The sequence below is a fragment of the Nannobrachium achirus genome, assembly GCF_963921795.1.
Source record: "Nannobrachium achirus genome assembly, chromosome: 4".
Classification (NCBI taxonomy): domain Eukaryota; kingdom Metazoa; phylum Chordata; class Actinopteri; order Myctophiformes; family Myctophidae; genus Nannobrachium; species Nannobrachium achirus.
Genome location: NC_137813.1, coordinates 23,877,822 through 23,893,094, shown reverse-complemented (window position 1 = coordinate 23,893,094; position 15,273 = coordinate 23,877,822). Strand labels below are relative to the sequence as shown.

At 46.0% G+C, this 15,273-nt stretch overlaps 1 protein-coding gene across 1 annotated transcript in view; it reads right to left on the bottom strand.

The window, feature by feature from the left end:
* The window catches only part of LOC308284493 (E3 ubiquitin-protein ligase SMURF2), an 85,575-nt gene that overhangs the window by 37,347 nt on the left and 32,955 nt on the right, over window positions 1-15,273 (bottom strand). Inside the window, exons 3-8 of the mRNA XM_080725113.1 lie at window positions 14,582-14,690; window positions 8,478-8,611; window positions 5,112-5,177; window positions 4,384-4,468; window positions 4,028-4,111; window positions 2,260-2,474 (exon numbers count right to left, since the gene is read on the bottom strand). Of these exons, the coding sequence (XP_080581239.1) occupies window positions 2,260-2,474; window positions 4,028-4,111; window positions 4,384-4,468; window positions 5,112-5,177; window positions 8,478-8,611; window positions 14,582-14,690 (693 nt within the window). The remainder of the gene's footprint in view (window positions 1-2,259; window positions 2,475-4,027; window positions 4,112-4,383; window positions 4,469-5,111; window positions 5,178-8,477; window positions 8,612-14,581; window positions 14,691-15,273) is intronic.

Sequence of the window (15,273 nt, the reverse complement as noted above, 5' to 3'; positions counted from 1 at the left end):
CTCATGGCACCCCATGAAAATATAAGCTCTTAATACACGGCACCCCTGAATTAACTAGCATTCTTACATTTACAGTATGTCATATTACACTACGTAAATATGTAAATATTCCCCATAGACACAGTATGTCACAACTTTGTTTATTTTCAAAATAATTAATTTGTGAATTGTTGATTCTGATGGGAGTATCAATTTGTACTAGCAAGAAAGGAAAACAAGAATAAAGAAAAGTGTACATACAGTATAGTGTAATAAAAGCTAAAAGCGATGTTACACTAATCAGCATGCATATGAAATGTTCAGGACAACGCTAGAATATCCTGGTAACATTTTAGTACATACATTGTACGTACAAATGACATTTATTGGGGTGTGGGACACTCTTAAGCTCTGTTCAGAAGAGGTGTCGGAGAACCTGGGGTGTGAGACACAAAAAATCCTGTTCTCCTAACATATGTTACAAAACCAGCAATGACATCATGGTCATTTCCACATGTCGTGGAAAAACCAAAGGAGAAAAAATTATCTTACACTAAACCTTTACTTGAATGCCTTTCACACATGCACTGTAATATGGACGTTTTCCAGACTTTAAACGGTCGGGCTGTATGTATGAACGCAAATGTCCGACTCACTAGGACCTGACATGCAACAGACTTTAAGCTTCCACCTCCATTGAGTTAAGTCGAGGTAAGGTAATGTGTGAATGGACGCAGTGATTATCCAGTGAATTTACATAAGCAATCTGTCATGTTCTGTGGAAGGAAATTCTATTGAAAAAGATCGCATTTCACCCGCGCATCTCCTTCACTCTGTTAAGTGGGAGTAGCTGACGCATGCGTCTATCCAGATACCGCCCCTCGCCTTATCAAACAGAGTATTTTGAGTTATGCAGTTTGTGAAACAGACATTCTTATGTTGCGTGTTACATGAGTGAAAGGCTAACACTGGACAATGTCCTGGCCTGATTCCCCAGACATTTTCCAGAATTCATGAGTGAAAAGGGCTTTAGGTATTGCTGGTAGTCTTCATCTCGACTGATGAGCAAAAACACAATTGCACTTTGACCTTTATGCTTTTACACTGATGAAAGGGCCTAAAAATTAGACTATTTGGCAGAAAAACTGAATTGGGACATAACCAGATATCTGTGAGTGCATGCTGTTTTCACGTATAAGTATCAGTATTGTATATATCGCTACACAGTTTGCAGTGTGCGATTTGATTATCGCGATATCGTAAATCGCGATTTCAATAATTGTGATATGAAATTTTCATATCGTCCCATCCCTAGATAGTGTCCTCCAAAAGAGGCCCCAAAAGCCGCAACAACATTTCCACTGTGGCTGGGGAGCAGCTAACCTCCCCTCAGGCTGTGTGACGGATATATGATTGTGTGTGTGTGTGTATCAGGGTTGCCAACGCTCCTTAATTCGGCAGGAGTGTCCTGAATTTTGACCGCTTCTCCTGCCATGCTCCTGAATTATCATTTCTCCTGGATTGGGGGATTTCCGTGGCTTTGAGTGGCAACAAGTGTCATTTCTCCTGGATTTGGTATCAAACTCCAAAAAATAACCAGGCAATGCATGAAATCACACAGATAGATTCACTTATAGTAAGTAGTGAATATTAGTACAGATGGGAGAGAGAGAGAGAGAGAGAGAGAGAGAGAGAAACACTTGGAGGGGAGGGGGTGGAGTGAATGGCTGCCCCAGCCTTTAGCGGCTAGATCAATTCAATTAAGTCAGTCTAAACAGGACACCGATTAGCTGAGTGATTCAGCCCGCTGTTGAACTGGGATGGGGGTCCTAAGAGTCATGACACAGCAGCACAGATGCACACACAGCGCTCCCATGTTGTGGGCTTAGCATTTAGCCGTCAGCACGTTGTTGGCGGTGCTCCTGAAGTGGAGCATGTGTGCAGTAAACGTAGATGGATAGATAGATACCTTTATTATCCCAAGGGGGGAAACAGTCGCCCGGAGGCAGCACAGCAGTTTAAGGTTATTTACAAGGTTACAGAGAAGTATGAAAAGAAAGAAAAAGTACACGTACTGCTCGTACTTTTGTTATTCATTAAACATTTTGTCCATTTCAATACTGAAGGATTTCATATACTTTTACTTTGTCCTACACTACTAAACAAAAGCATACTGTATGTTGTTTATCAGTAGACAGCTGGCACAAGCTGCCGAAATGAGACATTACTTTAGTATGAAGTGTGTCTCTCACACTATGTGTCAGAAACCCAGAAACTCACCGTATCCCTCAGGCAGGTCGGGGGGCGTGTGCAGGTGCGTTCTGCTCATGTAGTTGCGGTGCCTTTGAGAGCGGACGCGTCTCTCCTGGGCACGCTGGTCACTGGACGGCACAGCGCTGGGGGGCGGGGGCGTGGCCCCGTTGGTGCTGATGGGCGTGTTCTCGTCCACAATGCAGCTCAGGGGGCGGCCGGGGCTGGAGTACTCCGATGCCGGCCTAGACAGACAGACAGACAGACAGACAGACAGAGAGACAGACAGAGAGACAGACAGAGAGAGAGACAGAGAGAGAGAGAGAGAGAGCAAAGGAGGTCAGGGAGGAAGGATAGAAGAGAACACATAGCATACACCAGGGATTCCCAAACTTTTTTGTCTCAAGGCACCCCATGAATATTTTTTTAATCCGAGGCACCCCTACATTATAATTTTCACTCCCAGCACCTTATATATATAGCATATCGTCGTTGTCGGGTGGAAACCTTGTATATCCAAAACCATTCGTTTTGTATTTATCATCTATAAAAAGTACTAAACTAGTGAAAACAGCAGATCTACAAGCACAGTGCTTGTAGATTGGCTGTTTTCACTAGTTTTGTGCGACAGAGGTTTCTGCCTGACAGTGACGATATTTTAGTGATTATGTAGCGAAGAAAACGTTGAGATAATAGCCATTTTGGTTAGAACTGACTGAAAATAAGTACTTCAAGTTTATAATTATACAAAATATTTTTTCAAGTGTCCAAATAAATTCCAAATATTATCAAATGATCTCGCGGCACCCCTGGACTGCCGTCAAATCACCCATGTTGAAAACCCTTGGCAAACACATTCATCCTTGAACATAATACACTGTGTGGACTGACTGTATGATTTGCTGGCTCATGTATCAATTATGGATGACATTGACATTGGTCCATCCCTAGATATAAGATAGTACCAAGAGTATGTGTTGACAGAACCTATTTTGCGGGCCGATCTGTTACAGTGCAGATTGTTCAAGATACCTTTCAATCCTATAGCCAACACATCTTGTATTTCTATGGGTCCAACAGTTTCAAATAGCAATGCCTTCTCCAATACATAACAGCGTACCTTGCACTTTTACGTTGGCATTAATGCCACCTTTGTGCAACGCCACTAATTGGACGGAGCAGTATGACAGTACCTGGTATTGTGAAGTTCATGGAGGCTTCATGATAGTTTAGCTAACATCAGTATGCTAGATTATCCAACATAGTTCCAAAGTGAGGCATTAAGAACATGTCTCAGCTTCACAACACTGGCTGTAGGCCTGTCCCACTTCATGGTGCATGGGATGTGCACTCACCTGGTAGGCCTCTCCGACTGTGGTGCACTGTGCACTCACCTGGTAGGCCTCTCCGACTGTGGTGCACTGTGCACTCACCTGGTAGGCCTCTCCAACTGTGTGGTGCACTGTGCACTCACCTGGTAGGCCTGTCCCACTGTGTGGTGCACTGTGCACTCACCTGGTAGGCCTCTCCCACTGTGTGGTGCACTGTGCACTCACCTGGTAGGCCTCTCCCACTGTGTGGTGCACTGTGCACTCACCTGGTAGGCCTCTCCCACTGTGTGGTGCACTGTGCACTCACCTGGTAGGCCTCTCCCACTGTGTGGTGCACTGTGCACTCACCTGGTAGGCCTCTCCCACTGTGTGGTGCACTGTGCACTCACCTGGTAGGCCTCTCCCACTGTGTGGTGCGTGTGATGTGGTTCAAGTCTCTCCCACTGTGTGGTGCACTGTGCACTCACCTGGTAGGCCTCTCCCACTGTGTGGTGCGTGTGATGTGGTTCAAGTACTGGATTCGTCCAGACGCTGTCCTCCTCTCTTCCCACCTTGGTAGCAGGAAACAGACGCACGCACAGACGCACAGACAGACAGACAGACAGACAGACAGACAGACAGACAGACAGACAGACAGACAGACAGACACAGAGCAATGAGACATGGCTTTAACACAGCTGCAGAACAGCACCTCCGTTGCTGGAGTTCTGCTTGATCATATTGCAAATATATTCCAGAATGTATTTAGCCTAACTCTGCATTAGGAGGGCAGTGCACATTGTTTTGAGTGTATGTGTGTGTGTGGGGGGGTTATCCAACTCACCCGTCTGGTAGATCGTTGTCAAACAGCCGGCTGCAATCCACCACTGGTCCGCCTGTACCAATCCGATCCCTGGACTGCAGGCTCACTAGATCCACACATGGTGGACAGATGTGTGACACACACACGCACACGCACACACACACACACACACACACACACACACACACACACACACACACACACACACATTACTAGACAGCACAATGCACTCACAGGGTACAGATATCATATGGGGCAGGACAGTGCAGAGCAATAAAGCTTTATGAATGGCAGGAACGGGGCCTAGAAGCTGTCAGTGGGGTGCCTTGTGGGGGCCAAGCTCCTTCTGAGGAGCGTGTCTGGTATAGCTGAATTCTACTCTTCCTGAAGTCATTGTATTTTACTTTACAACTGTGATACACTATGGCAATAATGTAAAACAATGCTATGCTACATTGCTGGCCAACTGTTGCTGGGCTCCTGGGTGATGTTATGTAGCCAGGGAACATTTGTATCAACATGTATAATGCGTGGCAATCTAGCTTGCTGTACCAACACACTGACTGTTAAGCCTCCTATTCAAAAACTATAGAAAAGTCGACCTACAAGCCCCTAACGTATTGCATTCGTTCTGAGCTTGTAGACCTGCTATTTTTGATAACAAGCTTAAGCACCATTCTATTTGAGGTCATTAGTCAATGAGTGAGAACATAGTAATGGATCCACTTCCAAACATCCTCTGTACTCACCAACTATCTGGCCTCGCACCGTGTCACTGTCATTGGGGCTCAGCTTGTTCAAATCCAGTCTCTGGTCTGTCAAAGGAAGAAAGGGGGGAGAGAAAGAGAGAGAGAGTGATGAAGAGGAGAGAGGTGAGCGTAGAGAGTTGCGAAGCAAAGTAAGGAAGTCAAGAGGGAGGGAGAGAGAGAAAGAAAATGGCAAATCAATAGATGAAAGGGCAGAGAGAGATGGAGAGAGACTGAGAAAGTTGGATCGATCAGTGTCTGAGAGAGACACATGTAAACCAGCACGTGCTGGGAGGGGTTTTTCTTTTTCACCCCCTAGGTATGGACAGACAAGTCCCATTGCTCTGTATCATTTACATCAGGCAGTCGATTCCTCTTTCTCTCTCTCTCTCTCTCTCTCTAGACCAGTGTTTCTCAACCACTGTGCCTGGGGACCTTTGGTGTGCCCCTGAGAAGGGTCAAGTGTGCCCCTTGAAACTGCTTGAAAGCCGGTATTGTATTTATCATTTTAAAAATGATTTAAACAAGTGATCTACAACAGCTGATCTACAAGCACACAACGCCTCGCACCTGTTGTGCGACAGCCTTGTATGATAAAGCAGGGCTTTACTTTGCGAAGAAACGTACACATTTGAAACTTGGAAATACAAGGTTTCTTCCCGACAGTGTCGATATTTACACCCCCCGTATTATGTTTGTGTGCCCATGGATTCTTGGGACATGAAAAGTGAGCCCATGCAGAAAAAAGGTTGAGAAACACGGCTCTAGACCACGACTGGACCTGTATATGTATAATGTACCAGAACAGATGTTCTGGTTCCTGCGAGGAGGGCTGTAAAAGTTAAATAAGAAAACGCACAATAAAAGAAAGCTCATTGAGGCATCGGTACAGAGGGAGCATTGAGTGGTCAGAGGTCAAACATTTGACAAATGTCAGTACAAAGCAAGCACTATTCCACTCAGTCTAAGCACAGACATAAACCCCTCTGCCAAACTCTGGAAAGTCTTTGTCTTGTCTCAACCGAGTCTGGGAATGAGAAAGTTAAGAAAGAGAAAGAATTGTGGAGGAGGATTGGGACAGATGGGGGGGGGGGGGGGGGGGGGGGGGGGGGGGCAAAAAAATGTCAGGAATACCAAGTTGCCTGCAGACATGAGAAATGCCACTATCTGTTCTGTGCTCTGTTGTCTGAGTGTCGTGCAGATCCGCACAGGATGTCAAGTCTAGACTAAACAGGCAGCAGGGGAAAAAAAGGCACGACGCTCGAAAACCGTTTTGTGACGAGACTGGGCCGGCCGGGGTCAGTAGCCCGCGGAGAAAACACAAACCTCACGCAGATGGCCAGAGAGAATAACAATACACAAGCTTATAAAAGAATACCTGCACATACGCATGTCTAAAAAAACATGACACACAAATGCCAAATCGTTGCCAATGCCAGTGGAAGGCAGACGGAAACAGCTGGCAAAGATGCTAAAGCAGGGGTCTTCAACAGGGGGTCCGGGACCCCTAGGGGGTCTTCATCTCTAAACTAAGGGGTCCTTGGCCTGAAAACATTGAAGACCCTGTGCTATAGAAAAGCGAAAGAATGACAAAACCATAGTGTGTGAGAGACAGAGAGAGACCGCAACATAAGACCGATCTGTGCTTACACTCAAATAGCCATACAATTATGCATGTCTGGGTGAAATGGCCGGTTGTCTAGATCGACAGACGGAGATAGTCAGAGCTTAGTCACTGCAGAGTGTGCTGCCAGTCTATGCGGAAAGACAGGGGGGGGTAAGGAAATGCAGCAGCAAACCGCTCACAGCTGTGGAGTGGGGTTCAGGTTTCCTGTGCCGCTCCAGGAAAACAACAGTGTCAGCGGCTTCTAGGAAAAAGGGATTCTCTTCCTTTTGGCTCGACTGTGAGGCCGCAGGTACGAACAAGTCACTACTACAGACCACTCTCTATGATAGGATATGTCATACCTTAGCTAACAACTCATTTTATCCCATTAGCGTCTTTTATTGGCAATCACAGGTTGACAGTGATTGTTTCGTCCTGTTCTTGTGTGTTGGTTGTGTGTGCGCGTGTGTGCGTGTGCGTGTGTGTGTGTGTGTGTGTGTGCGTGCGTGTGCATGTGCGTGTGTGTGTGTGAACCCTCTCGCACCCTGGTCTGCACTCCGTCAGGCCTAGGGAGGGAGACACCCTCGGTCACTTAGCCCTGACAGCGAAGCTGCGTTATTAGCATCTGGATTGTCTCACAAGTAGGACTTTCCTCACACTAAAAGCCTAGCAGCTGGGAAAAGAAGGGGATTGAAGATAAAAGCTTAAAGATTATTGTTGATAACTACCGTATAAGGTATCCATGCGCCATGCGTTCATTCTGCATCTGCACTGCAGCCACCGGCTACCGTACAGTGAAATTAGCATAGCGGTAATTCAAATCTCTCACCTCTCAGCCAAGTAACACACGGGACCGTTCTCTGAAACTCTCGACAGCTGAAAAAACTAGAAATACAATCGCGGTTGTGTGCCTGCCAACAGTGGCCGTTTACATCCATGTCTGTCCAGAGTCATAGTCATGTAGTGAAGACTTTGATGGAATTTAATGAATGTGTTTTGTGAGGTCATAGTGCCCTTGACATTTGACCACCTAATTCTAATCAGTTCATCCTTGGGTCCAAGTGAACGTTTGTGCCAAATGCCATGAAATTTCCTCAAGGCAATCCTGAGCTATCGAGTTCACAAGGTTGATATACATACGTATGTAAACACAATGCTTCTGGCCACCGGCTGTCCGCCGGCAGAGGCATAAAAAAGGTAAAAGCTTAGATGTCTTCCAAATAAGTCCACCTGGGGCTGCAGCAGTCCAGTCAGGTTTTATGGAGTCAGTGGCAAAACATGGGTTGTGAATTTGTAGGATGCAAAATTCACACGAACACAATTTGCATACACCGTAAAAATACTTGCATATCGGTCGTTGTCGGGTGGAAACCTTGTATGTCCAAAACCGTTTGTTTTGTATAATCATTTTAAAAATGAGTTAAACTAGTGAAAACAGCCGATCTACAAGCACACAACGCCTCGCACCGCGAGGCGTTGTGTGCTTGTAGATTTACTGTTTTCACTACTTTTGTGCGACGGTCTTGTATGATGAAGCAGGGCTTTGCTTTGCGAAGAAATTTACAAATTTGAAACTTGGAGATACGAGGTTTCTGCCCGACAGTGACGATATACTGTACAGAGTGTACACAAATGGACCTACTGTAAGGTCTATTTGGTTCCACTTGCACACTCTTGGGAGTTAAACGAACACTTGAGGCTTTTACCATGTGCGCACACACACTACCAAAAAGACAAGACAAGTCAATCATGTGGTTCCTTACAGCCTGTGTCTTTGAGGCGGTTGATGGCGTTGGACAGCAGGCGGACACAGCCCAGGAAGCCTGCCCCTTGCTTTTTGTGGATCTTCTTGTGGTTCCACACGCTGATGGTGATGGAGTCCGATTTACCGATGTACCTGAGGGGCGAGAGAGATAGGCCTGTCACAATTATTACATAATCGCCTAATCGCAATTATTTGACATAATCGCAATTATTTTACACAATCACAATTATTTGACATAATCACAATTATTTGACATAATTGCAATTATTTAGTCATAATCATCATAGTCGTTTCCATGTGGAAAATCTTTCCTATATTTTCAAACATTTAAAAAAAAGTGTAAATAGCAGATCTACAAGCTCACAACGCGTCACATCGTGACACGCTGTGAGCTTGTAGATCGGCCATTTCCACTATCAATGTTCTTTTTTAATTATAAAGTTGTCCAATATGTCAGTAGATAAGAGAAGATTTCTTCCATGACATTTGGAAAAAAGGTTACATTAGTCAACTTATTATAGACGACATCTGACCCAAAGACCCGTCTGAGCAAGCCAGTCCACAGTTTGGGTACCATTTTTTACACACAGTATGTTTGTGGCTTTGTTTGCAGCTTTCCCATCTTCATCTTCATTAGTGTAATTGCAGTATTGGATAAACTGTGGGAAAGTTTTGTCACTCAAAAAACAGAGAGAAATGCAATGGGTAAAATGTGACCGCACTTAGCACGAGGGGAATTACTGGCGCCACTTGTAGAGTTGACGAGGAGATTGACCGATGTGCTCGATCAATAACCGTAGTTTGTATGAAAACGAGAACATCCACATGCAGGCAGACATGTCTCTTTTTGCCGTGTGTGGAGACAGCTTAATCAAGTTACTCTAGTAATAAGAGTTAACTGCAACAATCAGATTATATTGCTGTGTGCAAACATTGTCACTGGATGAAGGATTTGGTGGGGAGACGTCTAGTTGAGTCAGCCTGACAGACAGGAGACGAACGTTAACGACCGTGCCATTATATTATCCCCCGCCTGACTCGGTCTGTCTCCTACAGTAAATTGTCTTTCCCCTCCCCTCTCACTTCTCTCCCTTTCCTTTCTTCCATGAAGAAGCGCGTCGTGGTCGGGTGGGTTCCCCTCCTTCGGTGTAAAACTAATCATCCATAGCACACGCGGACCACATCCCAACTGTAATTATCACGCTGCAATCGACTGGGATGTGAAACAATGGGGTGTGAGTAAGGCGTCTGGACGTTTTGAGTCAATGCCAAATGCCTGTCTGGGAGGTGGAGGTGGTGGTGGTGGTGGTGGGAGGGGGGTTGTATGAGCTGAACAGACATGAGGGGGAAGAGATGCGATCAAACCCAGGTGATCTGGAATGCTCTCTCAGTGTAATATAATTCATTAGTCTGCCTGAGATTTCTCTAATGACGCTAAAAGGCAATGATCACACACATGCCGAGCAGCGGGGAATGTGTACGGAAAAAACAAAGGGTGGGGGGTTGGGGTGCAAGGCAGCAGATTGCAAACACTCGGCGGGGCTTTTGAAATAGAAGCCTATTGTATTTGTGGATCACATTTGTGTTAAGAGACACCATTGTCCCCGTCAATCTCATATTTCCTCTCAGGGCCACAGCGTGCAGCACGTGGTCAAAATAACAGAGTTCCACCCCTCTGAAGGCTGCTAAGGGTTTTGCACAGGGAAGGGTGGCTTTCAATCATTATCTACCCAACACATTTCAGTGATAATTCATTAAGTATTACTTTACTGTCTAGTAGTGCAACACTTCCACCATCAAACACAACCCTATACCCAAAGAAAAGTTTTGTTTTAACAGCATGATATAAACATGATCTTATGAACACTACATGACAAAGGATATTCAAGGAATTACTCCTTATTTACAGCAAAATTAAGTTGAAATGGATTTTACAGCACGTTGGAAAGGGAGTGATCAAACTGAAGACACATCACAGTCATAGTGTTACATAAACATATATACCAGTAAGGCTCCCTAATCGGGAGATAAGCGACCGTAGGTCACTTATCTCCACAAATAGGGCAAAAATGTGTTTTGCCAAAATCTTCCTGATCCATGTTGATGACATGAGTGTAGACATACTGTGTAGTGATTTTCGTGATTTTAGGGCAAAATCTGTAGGAGCAGTGTCCAAAAATGTGTTTTTAAAAATCGGCCTGGAGGTGGCGCTATATGGGACAGATTCATGTTGATGGGATGAGTGTAGACATACTGTGTACCGATTTGCGTGATTTTAGGGCGAAAATTGTAGGAGCAGTGTCCAAAAATGTGTTTTGCAAGAATTGGCCTCATGGTGGCGCTAGAAGAGGGCCATGTGAGAAATGAGGGGTGGGGTCTCCGCGCCGGCAAGGCGGACGAATAGGTACCGGCCCCGGCTGTCCCGGTCGCTCCTAGCCGGAGTTACGGCATTTTATGTGAGCTGCAGTGTAGGGGGTCCTCCACTGGGGGCGCCACCACTTTTGCATCCGTTCTGGAGCACCAGGAGTCGGTGGTCCCCGGGAATTCCCCGTGAGCAGCCCCGTTGGGGTGGTCATTTGGTCATGTTTGCGCATTTGGTCATTTTTTACATCTGGGGGTCCCCCAGGGACCTGGGGGTCCCTGGAGCTCCGGGGGTCCTTGGAGGTTGTAGTTTGGCAGCCAAGGAACGTGTGTGCAAAATTTGGCATGGATCGGGGCAACGGTTGCGGAGATATAAGCAGGGAAAAAGTGTGACGTGTGAGGTGTGACAGACAGACTGACGGACTGACGGACTGACGGACTCACTCAGTTTGTGCAGGTTTTGATAGTAAGTGCGACCTACGGTCGCAACCATCATAAAAGACTAAATGAACACTCATAAATGCCCACAACATAATCCTGTCTTCCTGTGTTCCCATTTTAAATCAACAACGAGATAATACAAAGATAAACACAATAACATAACGTAAGAAAATCTTATTTCAGCCATTTAAGCTAGACTAACTTTTTTTTCCTTCTTTTTTAACTAGAAGCAGTGCTCTTACGAGCACAGGTGGTCAGGTAGGTTATTGTGGCCTCCTGGTGGCGCTATAATAGGGCAATGTGAAATGGGTGCCATTTCTTCTTCGGCGTTTCACGGTAATCGAACTGTGCAAAAGGCAGATGTGAAAAAATGCAGGACAAAGGTTTTTCCTTGGCCTCTAAGGAGTGTGCATACAGAATTTTACACTGATTGGTGAAATCAGAAATCGGCCTGTTATAGCCACCATAAGGTTGATTTGAAAAAAATTGAAGTGGCACTACCTCCTCGGCCTATAGGGTCTAGAACAGACCCATGTGAAAAATGTGGGGCAGAGGTTCTGAATTGGCATCCAGAGTGTGTGAGTGTGCACAGTTAGGCAGCAACCGAGCCAACGATGCAGGAGATTAGCTGTTAACAGACAGACGGACAAACAGACGGACGGACGGACGGACGGACGGACGGACGGACGGACGGACGGACGGACGGACGGACGGACGGACGGACGGACGGACGGACAGACGGACGGACGGACGGACAGATTGACAGGGTGCAAAACATAGTCTCTGCCATGCCTTTCGGCCTGGCGGAGACTATAACCTAATCTTTGCTTTAATGCAAGGTTAAGCCTAAAACAGGAGACATCACCTGGCTGATAACCACCTGATGGTTGAGGTTAGCAAACAGATTTATCATCACAGGTATTTTATTTAATGCTATACAAGTTATTTTCCAAGCCCCACACAATGAAACAAATTGAGAATTTATGGGAGATTTGGATCCACTGTCCAGTGTCCACTACTTCCCCCGACATAAAGATCAAGTAGTAGGCATTAACAATGCCTTTGTCCTGTAGGGAATTAAAAAAAAATCTACATTTTGGAAAAACCTTTAAAAGATCTTTGTCTTTTTGCAATTTTACGTACGATTAAGTATATTGGGCTTAGATGGTTAAAGCCAAGCCCTGCAGTGCTTCGCATACTTGGAACAGGCAGCGTCAGGAGGAGAGGCCAGGCAGGTTGCCAGCTAGACTTTGTCTGCTATCCTTGGCATGTCTGCCACTTCCTGCAACAATGCTGACAGGTCAGAGTTCACAAGCCAGTCTGCTGGCTTCAACTGACCACGGCAAACAAGTGCCTGGGCCACACTCATGCTTCAATGGTGCACTTGCAAACACAAACACACACACAGAGACAAATACTGTCTCTCCCCACCCTCACATGAGCGCGCACAACAAATGGAAACAAAGAGTCACTGCCAGCAGCCTTTTAAATGCAGTTGGCTGTATTGTTAACACCAGGTGTTGCAGTCACTATTTTAATATGTGTGTGCCAGTCGGCTAACTAGAGCTGCTCTCAGTCAATTAAGACTTCTCTCCTCTCCAACACGCCACCTGAGAGTCCTTCCGCTGGCCAGAGAGTAAACACACGCACGCACGCACACACACACACACACACACACACACACAGGGCACTGTGATGTTTAACTCATCACTGGCACAGAAAACACTCCTTGCAGTTTCCACATAAACTCCAGTCTGCTCAGCTCACTCTGGCTCTCGGGAGAGATTGGAGAGGAGCGCTGCTCCACACGGCCACAGGTCCATGTTCTCCTATCCATCAATCTGAGGTCACTCCACGCTGTGCCTCTGAGGGGCAGTGGATGTATGGAAATTTGTGTGTGTGCAGGGGTGTCGCACAAAAATTCTGGGCCCTGGGTACAAGGATTCCCTGCGGGGCCCCCATGAATGTTCTTCATAGGGGGAGGGGGTTTAACCCATTTGGACTGGGAACGCATTATTACGCATTATTTTGTGCTTTGACTATTGAAAAATAGCAGATATTCAAGCTCACAGCGCGGCACCGAGTGGAGCTTGTAGATCTTTGAATATTGAAAAACCTATATTTATATGTCAGTGGGTGCTCATTTGCTCAAACGTTTTCATAAGAAGGACCCCCAAAATCATATGTATTTGGCCACGGAGCTCCATCTCAAAATATTTCCAGGGACCCCCCATGAAGCAAAACTTTAGTTACAAGTGTTCGCTTAAAAAAAGAAGAAGATTTGCACACCTTTTCACGACTTTTCAAAAATAGCACATCCACAAGCTCGCAGCGCAGCACTATACTGTATATCTGCTATTTTTCAATAGCTAAAGTATAAAATTATAAATTTAAGGCCCCTCCAGCTTGGGCCCTAGTAACTCAGTCCCCCCCCCCCCCCCCTGTGACGCCCCTGCGTGTTTCTCTCCTGTCAAAAGTGACATGAACAGCTAATTAAACAGCCATGTAGGGACTCGGTAGAGGGGGGGGGTCCTGTATCCTGAGCAACCAAACAAACGGACGGAGACATGTGCTTCCTCTTTCTGTTGGCTGGGCGTGACGGCTGGATAAACACCCAGCAAATACTGGAAACTTTCACTCTCGCTTTTCAACTCGTGCACACTCACTTTCACTGGTTTTTTCCAGGTCACTTTCACAGGACAAGCAGTCTGCGGGAAAGGCAACAAGACATGCACGTGTTTCTGTCCGTGGGGGAAAATACTATCGTGCTAACCCCCTGCCCCATGCAACAAGCATTAAGTGCTGCTCAAAGGAGATTTTTTTTTAGCCTGTGATTGCTAGGTCTATAGAATGATGTAATTATTGGGTCACTAAGTAAGTGAGAGGCCCGGTGTAAACAAGCCGGGTTCCTTTTGGTCCTTTTTCAGGCTGCAGACACACTTGTGTGCTCTCTTAGCTAAGTCAAATAAAGAAAAGTACATCATAAAGAGCTCAAAATAGTCAAGGCGGTTGTACTGATAGATGAGTGGATGCAGGCTGCCGGCAACGCTGAGCTCAAGTCTTTGGTTAGGCGGAAGGTATTCTTGTAAAAAAAAAAAGAAAAAAGGAGAAAAGAAATGAAGAAAAGTAGGACAAATGTGCTCATTCCGCCTTCAGACTCAGAGCAGATGTTGGAGAGCGAGGCGGCGAGGGAGGTACAGGTCAGGATGTTGTGGCAGGTGTGTGTGCGTGTGTGTGCGCGCGCGCGTGCGTGCGTGCGTGTGTGTGTGTGTGTGCGCGTGCGTGCATGCGTGCACTTACAGGTCGTAGTGTTGGTTCCACTTGGGGTCGAGTGTGTTCCTCACAGTGTCTGTAGAGTGGCATTGTCCTGAGCCGTCCACCACCACCTTAGCAAAGGGATCAGGGAGACCTGCGGGGGAAGAAATCACAACAAAATATAAACAACACATGGCTCCACCACACCACAAGAGGGGGGGGCAAAACTCAAATTCAGTGAGGCACAATGAGGCAAGTCAATCCATCATTACTGAGATGGACAAAACAAAAGACTTCTCTAGCTCTCAAAGAGATGTGGGGCTTTGTAAAAGACGTGGATGCTGCTGAATGAATGACTATGTGTGACAGGCAATGAATGAATGGCAACATGTGATAGCAGTGTGAACCTGAGCTGCTGCGTGACAGGTGGAGATGAGCTGCGCTGTCTCTAATGCCTGGGTGCCTTTAAACACTTAATGTGCTTTTCAGTACCATGGCCAAATAGGACTAGCTAGGACTTCCCCGGTGCTTGGGTGTCAGTTTCCAACCTCTAAAGCAACGTCTACATTTCAAAATTAATTTAGCAACTTGTTGCCAGTGGCCACTCTTAGCTGACTGGATTATTGTTTTAACCACTTAAAACCTTTATACTTGACCGGGGTCCCCCAGGGCAGTGTATTAGGCCCACTAGTATTTCACTTCACACACCAAATCTCTTTGAAAAAACATATATACCA